At 39.3% G+C, this 25,057-nt stretch overlaps 1 protein-coding gene across 4 annotated transcripts in view; it reads right to left on the reverse strand.

Moving 5' to 3' along the window:
* The window catches only part of VRK1 (VRK serine/threonine kinase 1), an 81,842-nt gene that overhangs the window by 33,937 nt on the left and 22,848 nt on the right, over window positions 1-25,057 (reverse strand). For all 4 annotated transcript variants that reach the window (XM_021679687.1, XM_044917978.1, XM_021679688.1 and 1 more), the window contains exons 2-3: window positions 15,713-15,877; window positions 3,688-3,743 (exon numbers count right to left, since the gene is read on the reverse strand). In XM_021679687.1, coding sequence (XP_021535362.1) covers window positions 3,688-3,743; window positions 15,713-15,872 — 216 coding nt within the window. In that variant the 5' untranslated portion in view covers window positions 15,873-15,877. The remainder of the gene's footprint in view (window positions 1-3,687; window positions 3,744-15,712; window positions 15,878-25,057) is intronic.

A 25,057-nucleotide genomic window follows, 5' to 3' on the forward strand; every position in this document is an offset into this window, starting at 1 on the left:
GCATTAAACAACTTGAAATCCTGCTAAGCAGAAAAACACATACAAAATTAAAAGCAACTATGGCGTGGGAAGGATATTAGCATCTGAAATGGTAAAATAAATGTAAACAGAATGAATGCTACTAGAGTTCCAAGGAATTCAGAGAGGATAAGGATCTGGGAAGGAACCAGCAATAGCAGCTACAAGGCTCTCCCCGAGGGAGGAAAAGGAAAGTCAGTAACACTGATTTGTTTATGGCATTCTTCCAGGATCACAAACTACCACACTGAAAATGTTGCTAAGATATTAAATGCAAAAGAGAAATCAACTGACTATTTACCATTGTCCTAATGACAAAGAGAAGTAATACAGGCCAATGGAAACAGAACTAAATTAGGAGACAGGAGAGATGCAGAGCACTAAACTAGGTTTGATAACAAAAGGCTTTAAAACTAGAAATAAAGAGTAATTTACTACCTTATTAAGCAGTTAGGAAATGCTTGTTCCTACTCATTTTTTTTCATAACTCTTTAAGTAAAACAGGGAGTACAAGTGAGGTTACATTAAATAACAACTAAAATACTTAGAATGACCCATAATAAAGAAGAGCATCTTCACTCTAAACCAAACCACGGTTAGAAAAATCTCAGGCTATCCAGAAGAAGACAGACACGGTGACACACCAGCCCCACCTGTCAGGTGTGGCCCTGGTGCTGTCCTTCCAACACGTGGGGAGGGCAGTGCAGGTCAGCCAACGGCAAGGTAGTCACAGCCAACCACGTTTTTTGAACCTCAAGACTGTGAGAAGTCATAAGTGGACCTGCTCTCTTCTAACAATGGAAACTTTAAGATCCTAAGAAGAAAGTGGTCTTGCCTGCAGATTTTAATTTTAATCTGTCATATCAAAGACAAATGCAAATAACATTCTGTGTTTCCATACAAACAACCCAATTTAATAGTAAGAACTTTCTTCCTCTGATACAGCAGCAAACTGAGTATTTCAAAAGAAATATTAGTCCACAAAGAGAGAGAAAAATCCAAAATGAAAGGGCTTAAAGAAAAGCAAAATGCCTGGATATGCCCATCAAGGTATCAACTTTACTTACAGGCCTGACAGAGTAACTGGGACCCAATTAGCCCACTGCTATAAACAAATATAAAAACTGGACAAAACAGATGGAATCCCTCCTTTCAGGCAGTATAGACCGTGGTCTTTAAAAATTGGGAAACAAATCAGGGCATGTGGGTGACCAGTCAGGATCTCAGGGTCGTGAGATAGGGCCCCGGAGTCAGGCTCTGCGCTCAGCAGGGAGTCTGCTTGAGATTCTCTCCCTCTGCCCCTACCTCTGCCTTGCTCTCTCTCTCTCCCTCTCTTTCTCTCTCTCTCTCGCTCTATCTAGAAATAAATAAAATCTTAAAAAAAAAAGGGGAGGGGGAAACAAACACAATGAGCCCCAGGCCAGACTCTGCTTTCCTCACAGAGGCACCAGGAGTAAAAAGGAGGTGATCCAGGGTTCTGCAGGGCAAGAAGGAAACCGAGCGCCAATAACCCTGATGCCAAAACTAAACAATGAGAGTGGACATTTTTAAAATTTAGAAATATTAGTAAAAAAATTAAAGACCAATATCCCTCATGAACAAAGATGGAAAAATCCTTAACAAAATACTGGCAAATCAATGTCAGCATTATGTATAAAGCATAATATAACATAACTAAGTGGAGTGTATGTTAAGAATAAAAGTTTTACACTCAAATTACCAATCAATATTACTGCCACATTAACAGAATAAAGGAGAAAAATCCTATGATCCATCTCAAAAGGTGCAGAAAAAGCATCCAAAAAACCAAACAGGCAAACGACAAACTGGGAGAAAATATTTACAATGCACACATCTGGAATAGGACTTGCATCCAGAACAACTCTCTTACTACTCAATTATAAAAAGCAAAACAACCTAGTTATTTCAAACAAACAAACAAAAACTGAGGAGGCACGTCACAAAATATATCAATGGCCAGTAAGCACAATTCCTTGGGAAAACTAATCAAAATCAGCCATCAGGTAAAACTCTGAGACACTACTATACACCCAACACCATGGCTGCAAAACAATCCCGCCCACCTGACAACCACACAGTCAAGGATCTGGAACGAGCAGGACTCTCCTACCTCACTGGTGGATGTGTAAAATGGCACAACCACTTTGGAAATCTGTCTGGTACTTTCTTATAAATTGTTAAATATACACTTTTCCTATAAACCAGCAATTCTCCTTTCAGATATTTATCCAAGAGAAATAAAAACCTTGTACAAAAATTTTTATAAAAGCTTTATTCATAATAGCCAAAAACTCTATCCAGGAAATGGAAAAAAAGACTATGTCTATATAATTTTCTGAGCAGTAAGACTGAACGAGTTAATTGATACACCAACAACATGAAGGAGTCTATTAAACATTTTGTGGAGCATAAGAAGTCAGAAACAAAACAGTATATACTGTATAATTTATACGACATTCTAGGCAAGAATAATCCACAGCACACAAAAAAATTTTTTTTCAGAAAAAAAACTCGGGTAAGTAGTTACCTCCAAGGGTGCAGGATGTAGGGGTTTGACCAGAACACAATATAAGAAATCTTTCTGGGGTGATAGAAATGTTTTATATTTTGATACAGGTGGGAGATGTACAAGTACATGCACTTGTCAAAAGTATTCAAATTATTTAGTATCCATGGATTTCCTTGTAAAAACTATGCCTGAATAAAAAGTATTAAAAACAATCACTAAAACAACTCAGGTCCAAAAGAGTTAATTCACAAGGGATCAAATATATTCCTCATTGAAAAGAAAGTGAAATAAAACAAACCAAAACACAAAACTTGAGGATAATTCTGATTTCTGTAGCCGTTAGAAAAAAAAGAGGGGTGGGGAACTTATGTAATTTGCCCAAATTAACAGAACCTGTTATCTCTTCTATTATTTAACAAAAACATGTTCTTCACACAGAGTAAAGAACTTTGAGAGGAGTTAGAAATGTAACTTTGCAAGCAGAAAGATGCATAATATATTCTTAACAAAAAATAGTAGTTAAAATGCCTTTTAGTGCACCAGTGTGTAAGCTGACCTGACTATTCAAAGTATGCTTATATCAGACGGGATGCTGTCAACCTTTACTCATCACAAACTAATTTCAACATTAGTTTAGCAAAAAGAAGGTTCAAAGTGATCACAATTAAATAAAAAATTTACTAAAATGGATGGGGAAGGGAAAACTGGAAATAAAATGAAAAAAATTGACCAAGTGGAAGTTCAGAAGCAAATGCAAGATAAAATACAATAAAATTTCATTAGAGTAGTATAGTCTTGTGGGATATAAATAAAAAAGTAGCTCATCTTTTGTAAATATAGCTGAAATAAAAAGAATGAGCTGAGTATTTTTATTCCACATTTGTACACCTCCATACTTTCATTCATTTTTCCCCCAAATACCAGGATCACTCTAATTTAAAAGAGAGGAAATGGACTTTTTGAACTAAATTACTTAAAACTATAAAGATACTTTTGTGTCTTATTAAACATTTATCAAACATTGTTAAAAATGTAGTACCTTATGGTTTCATTAATTCTAGTTATCAAAGAGGATGTCTTACAAAATAAATACTACACCCATTCAACAAACAAGAAAATCAGCTAAAATATTTTCTTACCACTTTTACAACACAGGGTGCATCGCTTCCCACCGATTTTGAAGAATTCATATCAGCTGTTTGAAAAAGGGATATATGTAATATCAGAACAAGAAGCAGCATTATTTTAATTAGCCTGTTACTAACCCTTTGTTAATATTTAGGTCTGTATATCTATAACTCCTTGATAGAATAAATTTCAGTTCCCAAATAGGTGTCTCAGGATATCATTACAGTATATTTCATCAATTTGAAGCCTTTTTTTTTTTTCATGATTTAACATATCTGAAATTGGAAGGCATTTTATAATTGCTGGTATCTTCAAGAGGATCATCAATTAAGTATGGAAAACTCTGAGTTAAAGATTTCTTTAATTCAAAAGTACTCATGGCCTTTGATATGCTAATGTGAGTTGTGAATTCCCAAGAGGATGGTAACTGATGACATTTCTTAAATTTCACAAACCAGGGAACCTTTCTAAGAAGGGGCAAAAAAAAAAGGTAAGGGGGAGCTAAAGTTCGAAAAAGCACTAATTTGGGGGGAAAAGAATTCATCTGTATCAATAGTTCAGGCTGTTGGCACTAGAACTTTGAACTGCCATCCATAATAATCATCATGTGGCTGTCACTGTATTTCATGCAAGTAAAGCACAGGTGCCCAGTCAGGAATATAAGGCTGCCCACACTCATGAAACAAATATTTTTAACCAGGTACCTACGATATGCCAGTTTCTAGGAAATTGATTTAGTAATGAACAGGAAGAAATAATCGCTATGCTACTCTTAGGAAGCTGACAGTGGTAGGACACAGACAACAATTAAGTATAAAGTATGCTTGATGGTGTAAGTGTTACAGGGGGAAAACAAAGCGGGAAAGGAAGGCAGGTGTGTTGCAAGCTCCTAAGAGAAACCTCACTGACAGGGTGTCCCTGGAGCTGTGGTCTGAAGGTAGGGAGGGAATAAGTCATGTAAATATCTGGGAAGAACATTCCAGGCAAACCAGCACAAAGGCCCTGACATGGAAGCCTCTGCAAGTCTGTGGAAAGCAAGAAGGCCAAAGTAGCTGGAGAAAAGTGAGAAAAGTGAGGTGGAAAGTAACAAGGGACAGATCAGAAAAGCAGCAGGGACCAAACACCAGCATGACAGGTGATGTAAAGCTGTCACTATGAACTGAGAGAGCCACTGGAAGGTTCTAAGAAGAGGACTGGCAAAATCAGACTTTTGATTTTTTAAGAATTCTTCAGGCTTCTTAGTGAAGAATGGAGTGCAGAGGGCAAGGGCAGAAGCAGGGAGGTTGGCCAGGCTATGACGAGACATGGTAGCAGATAAGGTGGTGATAAGTGGTCACACTGTGGACATATGTTCAAAGAAGAGCCAAAAGGAGATGTTGATAAACTGGGTATGGAGCGCAAGAGGGGAAGAGGAGGTAAGGAGACCTCCAGGTTTTCAGCCTGAGCAACTGAAAAGAGGAAGTTGCTACTTACTAAGATGGAGGAAGCTGCAGGAAGAGCTGGTGCTTTAGGGAGCCTTAAGCCTGAGATGCTTAGTAAACATCCAAGTCCACATGTTAAGCAGGCAGTTGATATACAAGTCTTGAGTTCAGAAGAATGGTCCAAGTTGGAGAAATAAACTTAAGAGTCACCAACATCGAAACACTACTCATTTAAAGCCAAGACCCTAGGGCATGAGTGTAGTGGAGAAAAGAAGAAACCCTAGGCCTGAGCCCTAAGGCATTCTCCCGTTAGACAGTGAAAAGACGAAGAAGGACCAGCAAAGGAAAACAAGAAACCACAAATCGGCTGGGAACGGCAGGATTTTGAAGAAACCGCAGCTACAGTACTTCAGAGTGAAGAAGGAACGCGAGTCACAAAAACAGCTACCATAGGCAGATGGAAAGGTGTGAGCTCCAAGACACATCACTCAGATGCTGATTAGTAATAAAGCAAGATTAGATCTTTTTAAATAAGCACTTAATGTATTAAATATTAAAATAAGGATAGTATCCCAATAATACGACACAGTTCAAATGAGGAAAGGAGGAAAAGGAAGCTCAATAATTCAAACTTTATGTGCTACAAAATATGCCAGGTACTAGGAACACAGTAAGAAGAGATGCCCTGTTGCCGAGAAAGAAAAGTAATTTCAATACAGTATGGAAAGAACTGTGAAAGGGTTAACACAAAGGTTATATAAATAGATAGTACCTGCCCTAACCTCAGCTTGGGAAAAATGAAACAAGAAAAGCATTACATATGGAGATCAAGCGGCAAAGGGCAGCAGGATGGCTGAAGCACAGATCCTGAGGAAATAAGACTGATGAAGATTAAAGCTACATAGGGACCAGACCAGAGGGAGGGTCTCGTATGCCATTCTCCTATGTCTGGCACTTTATCCCCAGCCCAGGGCGAGCCATTCTGGAAATTTAACTAGGCTAGATCACTCAAGCCACAGCGTGAACAGTGGGATACAAGGGGGCAAGACCGAGCAGAGAAGAGTCACTGCCGCAGTGAGGATCCCAACAAGACCTGAAAATGACAGGCACCAAGACAGTGTCAGCAAAGACGAAGAGAAAGCGCAGAGTTAAAGCTGCAGGACTAGACGAAGAAGTACTAGGGTCACTGGTGAAGGAAGACTTGAGAATGCCTTCCGGTGTCTGGCTTGATATACGCCTCTCCTGGTCACGAGAGAGCTGGCGGGCATCCACGGAGAGCACCCTATAGGCCCCTGGCCGTGGACCTGCACTCAGGAGATCAAGTCCCAGGCTACAGATAAGAGATGGGGAAGTGGACAGTAAAAAGACATCAAGAGCAGCCATGAAATCGATGAGAGAACTCAGAGAGAACACATGGAAGGAAAAGTGAGCCAAGGAAGGAAAGCTGGAGAACACAGAGGTCGCTCTGAGAATGACCATGGACCTCCAGAAGCAGCAGGAAAGCAAGAGGGGACATGTTCCCGTGAAAGACACCGGAGCAATCTTTCCGAGAAGGAAACATAAACAGTAGCAAATGCTGCAGAAAATATCCGAAGAAAATTCAAAAGCTATCTTTTTAATTCATCAGTAAAAACTGCTGATGATCTTGAATATGGCTGCTTTTGAGTATCAGTGGGCACAGAGAGACAAACTGGAGGCAGCAATACTAAAGCAAATCCAGACTGATCAATCCAGCTTTACAAAAGCCAAGCTTTATTACAGAAATCTGTCAAATCATTGAATATTAAAAAATAGTACTCAGGGGGCGGAGCAAGATGGCAGAGGAGTAGGAGACCTGGATTTTGTCTGGTCTCAAGAATTCAACTGGATAGGGATCAAACCATTCTGAACACCTACAAACTCAACAGGAGATCGAAGAAAAGAAGAGCAACAACTCTCTGAACAGAAAAGCGACCACTTTCTGGAAGGTAGGACGTGCGGAGAAGTGAATCCGAGGCGATATTTGGGAGGATAGACGGTGGGGGAGGGGGCCTCCGTCAGCCGCTTCTGGCAAGTGATAGAGCCCCGGAGCACAAAATCGGAACTTTTAGAAGTCTACTCCACTGAGGGACGTCACTCTGGTGGCTAAGCAGGGGGTGGAACCCTCGTGGAACAGTGTGGTCTCAGGACCCTCAGGGTCACAGAAAGACCGGGGGTGCCTGAGTGCGGCAGAGCTCCCAGGTATCGGAGCGGGGAAGCCGGCTGCAGAGACAGAGCCGAGGCACAGGCTCTCAGCTCGGGGTTGCCATAAACCGTGATCCGCGGCACAGTCGGGCCACTGCTCCTCCAGCAGGGACCCAACAAGCGGCAGATCCGGGGAGACTCACATTCCTCCCCCGGGAGGAGCCCCGCGGGAGTGCGCCGCAGGGATCTGCTGGGTTTGGAGACTCCACCCGGGGTCGGGTGCCAGAGATAGAAACGCGCGGTCACAGGCCGGGTGAGCACGGAGTGCGGCCGGAGACCGGGGAGACGGGAGTGACTGACGGCTTTTCTCTGGGGACGCACTGAGGAGCGGGGCCCCGAGTTCTCGGGTCCTCCAGGGTGGAGATTGGGAGGCCGCCATTTTCACTCTCGGCCTCCAAAGCTGTACAGAAAGCTTGCAGGGAACAAAAGCTCCCGAGAGCAAACCAAAGCATGTTACTTAGCCCGGACTGGCAAGGGCGGGGGAGGGGGGGGGCAATTCCACCTCCAGCAAAGACATTTGGAAACCACAGCAACAGGCCCCTCCCCCAGAAGATCAGCAAGAACAGCCAGCCAAGACCAAGTTTACCGATCAATGAGAACGGCAGAACTCCGAATAATGCACATAGAATCCATGGCTTTTTTACCATGATTCTCTAGTCTTTCAAAGCTAATTTTTTTTTAACTGTCTTTTTTTTTTTTAATTTTTCTTTTTCCCTTTTTCAACCAACATCTTATCAATCCCTTTTTTAAAAAACATTTTCATTTTTCATTTTTAGAGTCATATTCTATCCCTTCATAGTAGTTACCCTTATTTTTGGCATATATATATATAAGTTGTTCTCTCTTCAAAATTTTGAGATACACTTTCTTCTAACAGATCAAAATATACCCTAAATCTCTACTGTATGGTTTTGTTCTACTCTCCTGCCTGATCACATTCTCTCCTTTTTTTAAATCCTCTTCCTTCTTTTTTCAAACAACTTCTTATCAATTCCTTTTATAAAATTTTTTATAATTTCCATCCTTACAGTCATATTCCATCCTTTCATCATACCAACCCTTATTTTTGTACATATGTAAGTTTTTCTTTCTTTAAAATTTTGGGAGGCACTTTCTTCTAACAGACCAAAATACACCCAAAATCTAGTGTGTGGCACTGATCTATGCACCAGCCTGATCATATTTGATCATATTCTGGTTTTTTTGGTTTTGTTCTGTTTTTGTTTTTATCTTTTTCTTTTTTTTTCTTTTTCTTTTTTCTTTCTTTCCCTTTCTTTTCCCCTGGCTTCAGGTCTTTTCTGATTTGTTTACAGTATATTTTCTGGGGACGTTGTTACCCTGTTAGCATTTTGTTCTCTCATTCGAATCTATTCTCCTCTGGACAAAATGACGAGACAGAAAAAATCACCTCAACAAAAAGAACAAGAGGTAATACCGACTGCCAGGGACCTACTCAATACGGACATTAGTACGATGTCGGATCTAGAGTTCAGAATCATCACTTTAAAGATACTAGCTGGGCTTGAAAAAAGCATGGAAGTTATTAGAGAAGCCCTTTCTGGAGAAACAAAAGAATTAAAATCTAACCAAGTCGAAATCAAAAAGGCTATTAATGAGGTGCAATCAAAAATGGGGGTGCTAACTGCTAGGATAAATGAGACAGAAGAGAGAATCAGTGATATAGAAGACCAAATGATGGAAAATAAAGAAGCTGAGAAAAAGAGAGATAAACAACTACTGGATCACGAGGGCAGAATTCGAGAGATAAGCGATACCGTAAGATGAAACATTAGAATAATTGGGATCCGAGAAGAAGAAGAAAGAGAGAGAGGGGCAGAAGGTGTACTGGAGCAAATTATAGCAGAGAACTTCCCTAATCTGGGGAAGGAAACAGGATCAAAATCCAGGAAGCACAGAGAACCCCTCTCAAAATTAGTAAAAATAGGTCAACATCCCGACATCTAATAGTAAAACTTACGAGTCTCAGAGACAAAGAGAAAATCCTGAAAGCAGCTCGGGAAAAGAGATATGTAACCTACAATGGTAGAAACATTAGATTGGCAACAGACCTATCCACAGAGACCTGGCAGGCCAGAAAGGACTGGCAGGATATATTCAGAGTACTAAATGAGAAAAATATGCAGCCAAGAACACTATATCCAGCTAGGCTGTCATTGAAAATAGAAGGAGAGAGAAAAAGCTTCCAGGACAAACAAAAACTAAAGGAATTTGCAAACACGAAACCAGCCCTACAAGAAATATTGAAAGGGGTCCTCTAAGCAAAGAGAGAGCCTAAAAGCAACATAGACCAGAAAGGAACACAGACAATATACAGTAACAGTCACCTTACAGGCAATACCATGGCACTAAATTCCTATCTTTCAACAGTTACCCTGAATGTAAATGGGCTAAATGCCCCAATCAAAAGACACAGGCTATCAGATTAGATTAAAAAACAAGACCCATCGATATGCTGTCTGCAAGAGACTTATTTTAGACCCAAAGACACCCCCAGATTGAAAGTGAAGGGGTGGAAAACCATTTACCATGCTAATGGACACCAAAAGAAAGCTGGGGTGGCAATCCTTATATCAGAAAAATTAGATTTTAAACCAAAGACTGTAATAAGAGATGAAGAAGGACACTATATCCTACTTAAAGGGTCTATCCAACAAGAAGATCTAACAATTGTAAATATCTATGCCCCTAACATGGGAGCAGCCAATTATATAAGGCAATTAATAACAAAAGCAAAGAAACACATTGACAACGATACAATAATAGTGGGGGACTTTAACACCCCCCTCACTGAAATGGACAGATCGTCTAAGCAAAAGATCAACAAGGAAATAAAGACTTTAAATGACACACTGGACCAAATGGACTTCACAAGCATTCAGAACATTCTATCCCAAAGCAATTGAATACACATTCTTCTCTAGTGCCCATGGAACATTCTCCAGAATAGATCATTTCCTAGGTCATAAATCAGGTCTCAACCGGTACCAAAAGACTGGGATCATTCCCTGCCTATTTTCAGACCACAATGCTTTGAAACTAGAACTTAATCACAAGAGGAAAGTAGGAAAGAACTCAAATACATGGAGGCTAAAGAGCATCCTACTAAAGAATGAATGGGTCAACCAGGAAATTAAAGTAGAATTAAAAAAATTCATGGAAACCAATGAAAATGAAAACACAACTATTCAAAATCTTTGGGATGCAGCAAAGGCAGTCCTAAGAGAAAAGTATATAGCAATACAAGCCTTTCTCAAGAAACAAGAAAGGTCTCAAGTACACAACCTAACCCTACACCTAAAGGAGCTGGAGAAAGAACAGCAAATAAAGCCTAAACCCAGCAGGAGAAGAGAAATAATCAAGATCAGAGCAGAAATCAATGAAATAGAAACTAAAAGAACAGTAGAACAGATCAACAAAACGAGGAGCTGGTTCTTTGAAAGAATTAACAAGATTGATAAACCCCTGGCCAGACTTATCAAAAAGAAAAGAGAAATGACCCAAATCAACAAAATCATGAATGAAAGAGGAGAGATCATAACCAACACCAAAGAAATACAAACAATGATAAGAACATATTATGAGCAACTCTATGCCAGCAAATTAGATAACCTGGAAGAAATGGATGCATTCCTAGAGATGTATCAACTACCAAAACTGAACCAGGAAGAAAGAGAAAACCTGAACAGACCTATAACCACTAAGGAAATTGAAGCAGTCATCAAAAATCTCCCAACAAACAAAAGCCCAGGGCCAGATGGCTTTCCAGGGTAATTCTACCAAACATTTCAAGAAGAATTAATACCTATTCTTCTGAAACTGTTCCAAAAAATAGAAATGGAAGGAAAACTTCCAAACTCGTTTTATGAGGCCACATTACCTTGATCCCAAAACCAGACAAAGACCCCATCAAAAAGGAGAATCACAGACCAGTATCCTTGATGAACACGGATGCAAAAATTCTCACCAAAATACTAGCCAATAGGATCCAACAGTACATTAAAAGGATTATTCACCACAACCAAGTGGGATCTATCCCTGGGCTGCAAGGTTGGTTCAACATCCACAAATCAATCAATGTGATACAATACATTAATAAAAGAAAGAACAAGAATCATATGATCCTCTCAATAGATGCAGAAAAAGCATTTGACAAAGTACAGCATCCTTTCTTGATCAAAACTCTTCAGAGTATAGGGATCGAGGGTACATACCTCAATATCATAAAAGCCATCTATGAAAAACCTACAGCGAATATCATTCTCAATGGGGAAAAACTGAGAGCTTTCCCCCTAAGGGCAGGAATGCGGCAGGGATGTCCACTATCACCACTGCTATTCAACATAGTACTAGAAGTCCAAGCCAGAGCAATCAGACAACAAAAGAAATAAAAGGCATCCAAATCGGCAAAGAAGAAGTCAAACTCTCACTCTTTGCAGATGATAGGATACTTTATGTGGAAAACCCAAAAGACTCCACCCCAAAACTGCTAGAACTCATACAGGAATTCAGTAAAGTGGCAGGATATAAAATCAATGCACAGAAATCAGTGTCATTCCTATACACCAACAACAAGACAGAAGAAAGAGAAATTAAGGAGTCGATCCCATTTACAATTGCACCCAAAACCGTAAGATACCTAGGAATAAATCTAACCAAAGAGGCAAAGGATCTGTACTCAGAAAACTATAAAATACTCATGAAAGAAATTGAGGAAGACACAAAGAAATGGAAAAACGTTCCATGCTCATGGATTGGAAGAACAAATATTGTGAAGATGTCAATGTTACCTAGAGCAATCTACACATTCAATGCAATCCCCATCAAAATACCATCCACTTTTTTCAAAGAAATGGAACACATAATCCTAAAATTTGTATGGAACCAGAAAAGACCCCGCATAGCCAGAGGAATGTTGAAAAAGAAAAGCAAAGCTGGCGGCATCACAATTCCGGGCTTCCAGCTCTATTACAAAGCTGTCATCATCAAGACAGTATGGTACTGGCACAAAAACAGACACATAGATCAATGGAACAGAATAGAGAGCCCAGAAATGGACCCTCAACTCTATGGTCAACTCATCTTTGACAAAGCAGGAAAGAATGTCCAATGGAAAAAGGACAGTCTCTTCAACAAATGGTGTTGGGAAAATTGGACAGCCACATGCAGAAGAATGGAACAGGACCATTTCCTTACACCACACACAAAAATAGACTCCAAATGGTTGAAAGACCTCAATGTGAGACAGGAGTCCATCAAAATCCTAAAGGAGAACACAGGCAGCAACCTCTTCAACCTCAGCCGCAGCAACTTCTTCCTAGAAACATCGCCAAAGGCAAGGGAAGCAAGGGCAAAAATGAACTATTGGGACCTCATCAAGATAAAAAGCTTTTGCATAGCAAAAGAAACAGTCAACAAAAAAAAAGACAACCGACAGAATGGGAGAAGATATTTGCAAATGACATATCAGATAAAGGGCTACTATCCAAAATCTATAAAGAACTCATCAAACTCAACACCCAAAGAACAAAGAATCCAATCAAGAGATGGGCAGAACACATGAACAGACATTTTTCCAAAGAAGACATCCAAATGGCCAACAGACACATGAAAAAGTGCTCAACATCGCTCGGCATCAGGGAAATCCAAATCAAAACCTCAATGAGATACCACCTCACACCAGTCAGAATGGCTAAAATTAACAAGTCAGGAAACGACAGATGTTGGCGGGGATGCGGAGAAAGGGAAACCCTCCTACACTGTTGGTGGGAATGCAAGCTGGTGCGGCCACTCTGGAAAACAGTATGGAGGTTCCTCAAAAAGTCGAAAACAGAGCTACCCTACGATCCAGCAATTGCACTACTGGGTATTTACCCCAAAGATACAAATATAGGGATCCGAAGGGGTACGTGCACCCCGATGTTTATAGCAGCAATGTCCACAATAGCCAAACTGTGAAAAGAGCCAAGATGTCCATCGACAGATGAATGGATAAAGAAGATGTGGTATATATATACAATGGAATATTATGCAGCCATCAAAAGGAATGAGATCTTGCCATTTGCAATGACGTGGATGGAACTGGAGGGTGTTATGCTGAGCAAAATAAGTCAATCAGAGAAAGACGTGTATCATATGACCTCACTGATATGAGGAATTCTTAATCTCAATTCTTAATCTCAGGAAACAAACTGAGGGTTGCTGGATTGGGGGGTGGGGTGGGAGGGATGGGGTGGCTGGGTGATAGACACTGGGGAGGGTATGTACTATGGTGAGCACTGTGAATTGTGCAAGACTATTGAATCACAGATCTGTACCTCTGAAACAAATAATGCAATACATGTTAAGAAAAAAAAAAAAAAAGGAGATAGCAGGAGGAGAAGAATGAAGGGGGTGAAATCGGAGGGGAGGACGAACCATGAGAGACGATGGACTCTGAAAAACAAACTGAGGGTTCTAGAGGGGAGGGGGGTGGGAGGATGGGTTAGCCTGGTGATGGGTTTTAAAGAGGGCACGTTCTGCATGGAGCACTGGGTGTTGTGCACAAACAATGAATCATGGAACACTACATCTAAAACTAATGATGTAATGTATGGTGATTAACATAACAATAAAAAATTTTTTTAAAAATAGTACTCACTATTAGATGGCACTTTCTAATGATAAATATAAATACCAATAAAATAGCACAAATGCAATGTGAGTTGCAAATGTTCCAAAAGTTACAAAAGCAAATTAACTAATACAAAATGAAGAACCTACTTGCTTCAAGTTCCCCTTCTGAACATGGGATATCCTAAGTCCACACATTCTGCAGCATAAACAGCTTATAGAATCTACCATCGCTAACCCACAAGGTCAAAACCTATATACCTGGCCAAGATAGTTGCTAACCTTTCATAGTTTATGAGGATTTTCACCTTAACAGATAGCCTAGTTTACTAGAAGAGGCTTGGCCCTGAACAAACCTAAAGAATCAATACCTGTCTCCCAAAGGCAGGTGCAGCTGACCTAGAGAAATCTACAACATACAACAGAGTACTAGGCTTCAAGCTGTCTCAGGAACACACACCTAGAGGCTGCAACTAACCCTACACCCCGCTGGTCCTGGAGGAGTTGGAGTCGGACCCTCCTGAGTAAGAGTTCTTGATCTCCACCAGTGGCTCTCACACGTCAGCAAGCATCTGAATCACCTGGGAGACTTGTTCAGTCGCATTACTAGGCCCTCTCCCTACGTACAGCATCTGATTCCTAGGCCCAGAGTAGGACCCGAGAATCTCAGAGCTAAGAAGTTTCCACTACTAATGCTGACCTAGTAACTAATACTAGTATCCTGAGTAAGATGTTGCTTGAAAGAAAAAAGGGTTCCTTTACTAAAAATAATATTTTATAAACCTCATGGCAGAAATTAAATAATTAAGTAAATAACTAAATCGAGATTAGAGGTGGAATAAAGGCCTATCATGGAAAAGTTAGAAAGAAATTTCAAAAGCAAACATGATAGTAGGAAGGGAAAAATGAAGCGGGGGAAATCAGAGAGGGCGATGAACCATCAGAGATGATGGACTCTGAGAAACAAACTGAGGGTTCTAGAGGGGAGGGGGTGGGGGTTGGGTTAGCCTGGTGATGAGTATTAAAGTGGGCACGTATTGAATGGAGCACTGGGTGTTATACACAAACAATGAATCATGGATCACTACATCAAAAACTAATGATGTAATGTATGATGATTAACATAACAAAATAAAATTTTTAAAAAAAAGCAAACCTGAAATATACTGTATCACTATTAATACTCTGGGTGAAGCAGTCACCTTTAGAAGCAATCAGGTAAAATATTTTTATATCAACAATTTAGTTAGCCTACAGAACTCAGGGTTCCACATAGGTCACTCAAAACTTCAGGCTAAGTATCTTAATTAATAGCACATTTAATCAGGCCTAGTATGTAATTTTTAGGTCATTCTCTCAATTCCACTACAATGACTACAGGGGTTATATAGAAAGAAAAAAAATCCATCCCTGTTATCTGAAAATCTCCAAATTAAACCAAAACAGAGGGAATAAAATCCCAACTGAGTGGAGGTGGGGAAAGAAAGATGGCCATGGTTTTCTCTGGGTCTCAGAAGAGTTAAGATTATACAGAATCTCTTAAAAATCTGAAGGATAATAAAATTAAATCTAAAGGATAGTATCACCCTCTCTTTCTACTGTGACTAAATCAACTACCGTTTTTTCCACTCCTGTGTCATTGATGCATCTTTGCCAAATCATACAGTATTGAATGTAGATAACTAGGAACATCCTGGAAAAGCTCCTAACTGAGAAACTATTTTGATAAGAAACATGTAAATCTTTGGACTGGTACACTTACCAAGATATATACAACCGAAGCCACCCTGGCCAATGGGCGATCCTAGTTTCCACTCCTTCTTCGTCATATCAGTGATTATCTCCCCAGCTGCAAAGTGTTCTGCAAGTCGTCTCTTTCCAGGGCCCTGTCTTCCAGCTTGAGCTGCTTTTACACGAGGCATTTTCACTATAAAATGAAAGAAAGCGACACTCAGAATTCTAATCCTCAAAATGCTATAAACATTTTCCACTAAGGAAAGCTCTGTGCTACAAAGGTGCTTTTCAAATGTGGACGAGGATTTATGACATTACAGGAGATACTTTACACACAGGCCCCGATCCACCCTCACATCTCTGTGAAGATTACATTATCATCCCCATTTTACAGATGAGGAAATGAAGGCTCGGCAAAGTTTAGCAAGCTGTCCAAGGCTATGTACCTAGAAAGTGGCAAAGCAACAGAAATCTGCTTTGAGGACTAACCTGGCTTCTGGCTTCAAAGCCTCAACACCACGGCCCACAATTACAAAAGTCACCACAGTGAAGGAGAGGACCTTTCAAAACAGTGACAAGGGAACAGTGGCTCTTTGGTCATTTGGCTTCACAGACAAGGCCAAGCTGGTGACCCCCAGAGGTCCATGCTTCCCTTCTCACCCCTTGGCAATGAATCTGGATTCACCTTTCTCACTCACGGCCAAGGTGAACATAACATTCAGAGAAAGCAGCGTGTTATGGTGAAAACCGCCTGGGCTAGACTCAAAAGCCCCCGATTCCACTGCAGCTATGATACCAGTTAGTCTGGAGACTGTGATCAAGTCACTTCTCTCTGGGCTTTAACTGCGCTGAGATGTAGAGAAAGAACCCCCGGGGGAAGGTTGGGGGGGGGAGCTCAAACTCTCAGTTCTACATTACTAATTGAAAAGATTTAAAACAAATACTTTCTCGGGTAGTGAGCGCCTGGGTGGTTCAGTCTTAATTAAGCATCTGCCTTCAGCTCAGGTCACAATCCCAGGGTCCTGGGATGGAGTCCCTCGGTCACGGAGCCTGCTTCTCCCTCTGCCTCTGCCCCTTCCCCCATCTCATGCTATCTCTCTCTCTCTCTCTCTCTCAAATAAATAAATATTTAAAACAAATACTTTCTCAGAGGCTATAGTCTGCAACACTTGAAATGGTTGTTCAGGTGAAAGACAGGTTTGTTACATTACATAAGGTGGTTTGCTTTGGAGCCTAGATATTCTAAGTACTATACAAAATACTAGAGGGGGATTTTTTTTTTTTTTTTAGCAAATCTCCACCCACTACCACACCACATACATAAACTCCATATATGCAAATGCTCTTTATTAACTTATTGGGGATTTTTAAATTTAATTTTTCCTATAGAATACCAATCCCTCTTCATTGTCTAAATCTTCTCTAACAAAACATCTTCAAAATAAATGAATGTGGCTATTATTTCTTCCTATCAAACAATTCTCTTAATGTGTATTTTTAATCATTATAAAATCTTCCTGAATGGAATTTCAGTGTAAACCGTAACAGACCAGACTCAATACACCAGACAAGGTGACTTTTACAGCGATGGTTGTAGACTGAGTGCAAGAAATAACCAAGACCAAAAAAAGGAAAAAAAAAGAAAGAAAGAAAGAAAGAACAAACGAACCAAGGCATAGCACTTCCAAATACTAAAATGGATGCCTTCTAAATTTACCTCACTGTAACAAATCATCAGAGTAATCTCCTATTTGATGATTTCCTTACAGTAGTCAAGACAATTTAAAATGAGTTAAAAAAAAAATCTTTTCCTCTTTCTGTAACTTAAGATAGTAACCAGACTATCTTTTGTGTTTTACTGGAATTCCTTTCCAAAAGTGACCATATTTCAAATGCAATATGCTAGCTCACCTTCTACTCAACATAAACTGCAGTCAACAAAAAGTGTTTTTCCTCCAAATTAAGTGGTTAGCTTTTATTCTGAGTTTTATTCCTATAGCCTACTTGTAACAATTAATGCAGTCTGGAATGACTTTCTTTCCTTCCTAAAAGCAGTCTCACAGAGTCAGCCATCACTGTGAGTCTCCTGAATCCCTGAACAAACCACTGCTTCCAAAGGTTTGCTGCTACTGAAGATGGTGGGACTGGCAGCACACCTGTTTAATCTCCCGAAATTTCCCCATAAAACCAAATAGGACAACTGGAGAGCAGGACGCAAACCCGATGGGCAACATCTACAACAAAACTAAGCGACAGTATTCCCTACATCCACAAACCCCAAAATGGGAGTGGGTGAAGAAGCCTCAGACAGCAAGATGACCTACGTGCTACCAGCAGCTGTGAGGGAAGCAGCAGAAGCGAGGGCGGTGTCTCTGATGAATCTGAGAATCCCCAAGTAACCCCAGGTTACTTCTCAGAAGCACAGAGACAACGTGGGAACAGCAGCCCAAGCTGGGAAGGGCTGTGCACACTCCAGCAGCGGGCTCATGCAGGGCTCTGCTGGAGGGGCTGGAGCAGGCTGACCTCCACAACTCGCAAGACCAACCAGCCAAAACACTCTCAGGTCAAAACCTCCCCAGGTGGACAAGAAATGGCTGGGAATGGAATCCAAACTGAGCATCACAAAGCTAATACAAAGAAAGGAAAAAGAAGGTTCAAACACAAAAGTGGATTTATAAGTTAGCCTCCATTGTTTTGGAACACTATACCAAAACAAAACAAAACAAAACAGAACAGAAGAGGAGGCTCTAGAAAATGACATAAAGTCAACCTGAACTATACCATCTAGAACTAATTGCACATAAAAGAAAAATAATTGCTTATAAAACTCAGCAACAAAAAAGGATCAAGGCCTAGTCCCGTGCAAATTGAAATTTTTTTAAAAATCCCTGCAAAAAAATACATAAAACATGCTTGCCAAAAAGCTGAGAGCTATGAACCAATATTTCAAAACAAGCTTAAAAATCTTTATATAGAAAGATTAACAAGAGATCAGATTTAGAAAAACTCAGAGACCAAGGGATAGAAGGAAATAACTAAAAAGTCACAAACATTTGAGAGATGAAAACTAAGCTAGAAGGAACATCAGACTGAAGACAATTTAAACACAGTGACTTAACAAAAATAGAAAGTGAAAAGGAAAAAAATTTAAAAATCAAAAAGGGTGAAAAAGATAAACATTTCAAGAGAAAATCAGAGATTTAGAATGCAGAAAAAGAAAAGCCAGTGAACATATAACAAAGACAATCAAAGCAAGGGAAGAGAATACTAAAAATGCTTTAATCTAAGAAGACTTTCCTAAACTTTAAAAAAAAAAAGTGAAATTACAAAATTAAAGGTCACACCTTACAGAGTACACCGAGAAATCAGCCCAGGACAACCCGCACTCCAACATCACCTAGTAAAATTACAGAACTCCACGAAAAAGAAAGTATTCTTTGAGCATCCAGGCCAAAAACAGATCTTTTATAGGGAAAATAAATCAGACTGTCATCACTCTGACAGCAACACTTATGCCAGAAAAAAAAGGGGAAGTAACATAGTTAAGACAAAACAAGAACTGAAGATTTTATACTAAGTTAAATTTCAAGTATAAAGACCAGAGTGTTCTCAACATGGAAAAAGGGAATAAGAATCCACCAGAGAACAAGCCTCAGATATCCAAAATGCCTAAAGATATGTTGCTGTAAGAACTGATAGTGAGCAGTAAGCAGACACTGATTTGTAGAAGACTCAATAAGGACTATAAGGAGAGGACAGAATATATAATGGGCATATGTTCTGATGAAGTAGATACAGTACAACTGTAAAACATGGGAGAACATATGCAAAAACACCCAACTCTCCAGTAATCATACTATAAGTGATACCTGGTTTTGTAGACTAAGGTTACTATACACAGAGCTGTGGAATAATGCAAATGAGTAATTATGTGATATTTTAATTCTGCCATCCCCTTGTATCCTTAAAAATCGAGATTCAAATACAAAAGAAAGGGGATACAGATGAGAGAAGAGGTAAGACTAAAAATGCTTTATTTGAAAATAGTTTTCAGAGGTTATTTTATTTTTTACAAAATGCACTCTTGCGCGCACGCGCACACACACACACACACACCACCTTTGCATTTCCTAGCCCTAGCCACAAAAAAGCTTAGAAACAAATAACCAACCCAGTAGTAATGAGTATCAACAGTATACAAATTGTATTCTTAAAAATACTGTTTCTTGTCAAAGAAACCAGATTTCTTGAAGAGAGGACCGATTCCAGATGTGGAGCCAGAAATGTACAAGACAGACTTGGAACATCTTGTCATTTCTAGGTGTCAAGGAAGCTATCAGAAACTACGAGAGTGATGTCAGATATGTCTAAGGAACCAACTTAGGTGTTCCCACTGACCAGAGATGGGCCAATCTGAGTCAATAAAGATAATAACCACTATGGATTAAAACACATAAAATGGGTAAATCCAAGAGTTTATAATAGTTAATAAAACCTAAGCAGTCACCTCTAGAGAATAATAGGAAACCACTCAATTTTGAAAGCTTCTTTTAAAAAAAAAAAAAAAGGGAAGGAAAAGAATCAAGCATTTATCCTTTCTTTCTTATATGAATTGTACCACTGGGTAACCAAATATTAGATGAAGAGAAATTTCTCCTTATGGAAAAATTTCAGCTAATAAATGAGTAAGAATGGTTTTAGGTTAACACCATTTCCACCTCCTAATGAATTAATGGATCTAGACACTGAGCACTGATAGCTACTAACATCAAAATATGAGAGATGTCCAGACATATTATATGCCTCCTGATAAAAGTACATGCCACTACCCATGAAGTAATCTTGCCAAAAAAGAAAAATAAAAAATTAATAGACCCTGAAGCTGATCAAGCCTATCAATTCACAGGATATGAAAAGAACAGAAGAACATGATAAACTATAGCACAGGAATGCAATCAGCAAAGTCCCAAGGGTGAGAAACCCTAGAGTACATATAATCCCATTTCTTCAACAGATAAAGGGAAAAAAAGAAGAGATGGGGGAGAAGAGAACCAGATGCAAAAAGACTTAATACAACATATCCAAAACAAAACAAAATCAGGCAAATCTACACCGCAGTTTAGGGATGCGTATTTGTGTGGTGAACCGATAAAAAAAGGAAGCGATTGCCATAAAAGACAAAAGTTACTTTCAGGAAGTGTAAGAAAGTTGTGATGAGGACGGGCAGGTGGTTCTATTTCATGATGTGGGTGGTGGTTCTAACAGTACCTTATAATTCATTAAGTCTGTATCTACTTAATAAGGTCTTCTGTATTGTGAAATATTTTATGATTTTAAGCATTAAAAAATTGCTGTTCCTATAATTAACAATCACCAAGGGACAGAAACTGAGAATCTTTTCATACTCTATGAGCTTGTCCAATCAGACGCACGCACACACACACACACACGCACGAAGTAAAATCTGTACTTCATTTCCTAAGAACTATCAGTTGCCTTTTGCTTTTTTATTTATAGGTACTTTCTATATATTCTCTATGAAGAAATTAGCTCTTTATATTGCAAACAGTCTTCCCTATTTATCTTTTGATACTGTTTATTTTTAGCTTTTGGACTTTATGTCATCCTTGGAAAGTCCCCTCCCAGTCAAATTACTCTTTTCAAATATCTCCCATGTCTTCTTTTAGTTATTTTATGGTTTCATATTTTGCTGATGAAATTTTGATTTGTCTACACTTATACTGGTATAAGATAATCAGAGGAATCCAGAATTTTCCAAATGGTTATCCAGTTTCTTTTCTTTTCCTCAGCCATGCGTGCACATTAGGGAGATCCACAGGGTTCAAGGAACTTAAATATACCATACGGCCTAAGTAAACTAAGGACAAAAAAAGTTCGCACAATGTTGTTCTTTCTTTTCTTTCTCTTTTTTTCATATAAAGTTTTCTGCCAACACCAGAACACCATTTCTTATTCTTCTAACCAAAGGCTTATTGGTTGTGCCCCAACTGGTTGTGCTCCACTCACTCTGGTGAACACCCGTCCTCCAGCTTGGTCTGAGGTCTGTGTCCCAGCCCCGCCAGTGTCCCCTTTCCACATCCTACCACACCCCCATTTGACTTTCACAGCGCTTGGCCACCCGTCTTATTTCCTGGTTCAGGGTCACAGAAGTCTCCTAGTTTCAGAGAATATGAGAGCTGTGTTTCTCAATCTCCTTGCTCCTTTTCAGGTGATTTCTGAAAAGAAGAAAGAAGTATTTAACACCAGAAGCCCCTGCTCAAAAACTGTTAAGTTTTACAACCATAATAAGCATCTGCCTCATTTATTCAGTGACGTTCATAAAGAACTTAAAACACTAATTTGAATTCTACAATCACCTCAATATATTATAGGTTTCTTCTAATGATGAAACCCATACCTACATTAGGTTTCTATTAAACAATACACTGGAGGACACAAACCTCAACCAAATTCAACCTTTCTGCATCACTTCTGCCCACTGGGAGCAAAGCAAATCCACTATTATGGTAGCTTACAAAGAGGTTTCAAAGAAAAGGAAAACTTCACTGTCACAAAATCCATTACATAATCTGACCATTTCTTTTCCCAGTGATAGTAAATGAAATGCAGATGCAAGTGAAAAGCACATCAAGATGCAAATCAGCACTGCCCTTTGCTGAAATCACTCACTGCCATATTCCGTATTAGCATATTCACCAAAATTTAATTGTAAACAGAGTAATTATGGTACTAAAGTTATTAAATACACAAAGCAAGCTTGGAACTATACATATTCAAATAGAATTTCAGTGGCAGATCAACTTTTATATCTGAAACAATACCCTAATTAATAGTCAGCTCTGATAATAAAATGGTCCTGTTTCTCAGATAACATTCCCAAAAAAGTTCTGCTGTGAATATTAAAATAAAGTTTTGTGAAGAGATTTTTTAAATTTCAATAGCTATATTTATCACAATATGGTACTGTATTTAGACAACTGACATTTTTCTCAAGTCCTGGATTCAAATTTGGAATAATTTTCAAGACAGAAAAAAAGCTTGAATGGATCGAAAAGTATCAATTACACTTGATGAGCTCTACAAATTCATCCGATCCAAACTGGGAATTTACAGTACAGCAATAAAGCCTGTTATACACTGGATGACTAGTCCTACGTTCCCCTACAATAGATATGCACATAAGCTCCCCTGGGGGGGGTGGTCACATACTTTTAGGAAATCTTCTTTAAATCACTAAGCTTCTCTGCTATGTTTTTAAACTGCATGGAGACATACTGACTCAGGGATAATTCTGAACAAACTGGACTACTCACCATTCCAACCATTAACATGGTACCTACGGATTCTTCTCTTCACTCAGGGGTGTAAAGCTTTTTCTCGCCCTCCCCCATCTACATTGACTCAGGTCTTTTCCAAACCCAAAGATCTCTCTCTTTCAATCAGATCTGATCTCTTAAGTTTTAGGACTGTTCTCACCTCTTATTTTATGTAATAAATGTTCTGTAAGTTTCTAAGCTCCCTGGGTACTAGAACTGTCTTCCAACACATGCAGTAGGTAGGAATTCAATAAATGTGTGAAATTAAACAGCAAAAAGGGTTTTCCTTCTCAAGTATCTAACTTTATGCTTAATGTACCTCACTCAACTGCAATGGACACTGCCCTCCTTCTATAAGCCTGGCAACTGACATCTCTTCCCACTTTCTACAATGACTATGTCGAACCGTTTATTCTCCTCAAAACCGTCCTTCCCTTTCTTAACTCATAAATTTCAACAGATGACCTCATCTCCCAGTTCACAGAGAAAACTGAAGGTTTAAGTGGGAATTCTTTTATCTTACTTGTTTGTTTGTTTGTTTGGGAATTCTTTTATCTTTCTAAGACCCAAACCTACATACCACCTTCACCCACATCAAGCCCACCTGGGGCATCCATCCTATCTTCCCTCCCTCGTATCACAATTCAGGGAAGCTCTGCTCCTCTACCAAATGTCAGGTCCTTTACCTCTGCCTCGTATCCCATCCCCTCCCACCTTCTTAGGACTTACACTATTAATTAGTCTCTCCCCATTACCATCCTAACTTTCTTCTTCCTTTCATGTAAATGTCTCAATAATCACCTGCCCCTACCAACCTGTCCATTCTCCTCCCTGGCGCCACACCTGGCTCGGTCCAGACTTCACCTTCAGGATCCGCTCCTACTGCTCTTGCTAAGGGCACTGAATCCAAATGACAGCGCACCCGCCCATCTGCCTGCTCAGGAGAATACAACACTGTTGTTCATTCTTTCCTTCTGGAAACATTCTCTTCCTTTGCTACTGTGGTATCCTGGTGCTCATTCTATGGTTTAGGCCATTCACAGTCTAGGTAATTTGGGAAATACAACAAATGAGTAACAGCCTGTTTTTTCAAGGAGTTTGTCCTGCTTTTTGACATACGGTTTTCCAGGGGTGAATCGTGTTAAAAAAGCAGACCACCTACATTTCCCCAGCTTACACCAAAATATACATTTTATAATGTGAAAGTAAATTACATAAAAGAAAAAACATGCTGTTAAATAAACCTAAGATCTTAGAAATAAAATTAAGAGCTTTGAAATTAAGATGGAGGCATATACAAAAATAGAACTGGTTGATATGCTTTTCCTGTAAGTTAACAGAGTGAACATACCTAACACTACTGAACTGTACACTAAAAAATGGTTAGGGTGGTAAATTTTGTGATTCTCTGTTGTTATTTTTCCCCCACAATTAAAAAAAGAATGAAAAGAGTTCTATAGACCCAATAGGTAAAACAGAAATAGTATAATACCAATATATTCTTGGTGACTATGGAATCACCCTTCCCCTGCGCATGTGCACACCCACAATTGGAAAAGCATTACAAGTGGTATTATCTCAAAGGTTGTCCTTACGGATGCTAATTACAGGCCTATTGCCTTTTACTGCGCTTTGCTTTATTACGCTTCATGGATACTGTGTTGTTTTTTTTTTTTAAATTGAAGGTTTGTGGCAACCTTCTGCATAGCAAGTCTATTGGCGCCATTTTTCCAACAGCATTTTCTCACTTCGTGTCTCTGCGTAATTTTGGAAATTTTTGCAGTATTTCAAACTTTTTCATTATTATTTTATTTATTATGGTTATCTGTGATCAGTGACCAAATGGTTTTCCAAATGGTTATCCAGTTTCTTTTCTTTTCCTCAGCCATGCACTCTTTATGGTTATCTGTGATCAGTGATTACAACTCACTGCCCTCATTAAGCTTTTTTAAATTTAAGATAGAGAAACTGTTAAAAATTAAAACATGCTCAGTGTCCAATGGTAATAAGTGCTAAGGGAAAAAATAAAGTAGGAA

This window comes from Neomonachus schauinslandi, chromosome 9 (genome assembly GCF_002201575.2).
Source record: "Neomonachus schauinslandi chromosome 9, ASM220157v2, whole genome shotgun sequence".
Classification (NCBI taxonomy): Eukaryota; Metazoa; Chordata; class Mammalia; order Carnivora; family Phocidae; genus Neomonachus; species Neomonachus schauinslandi.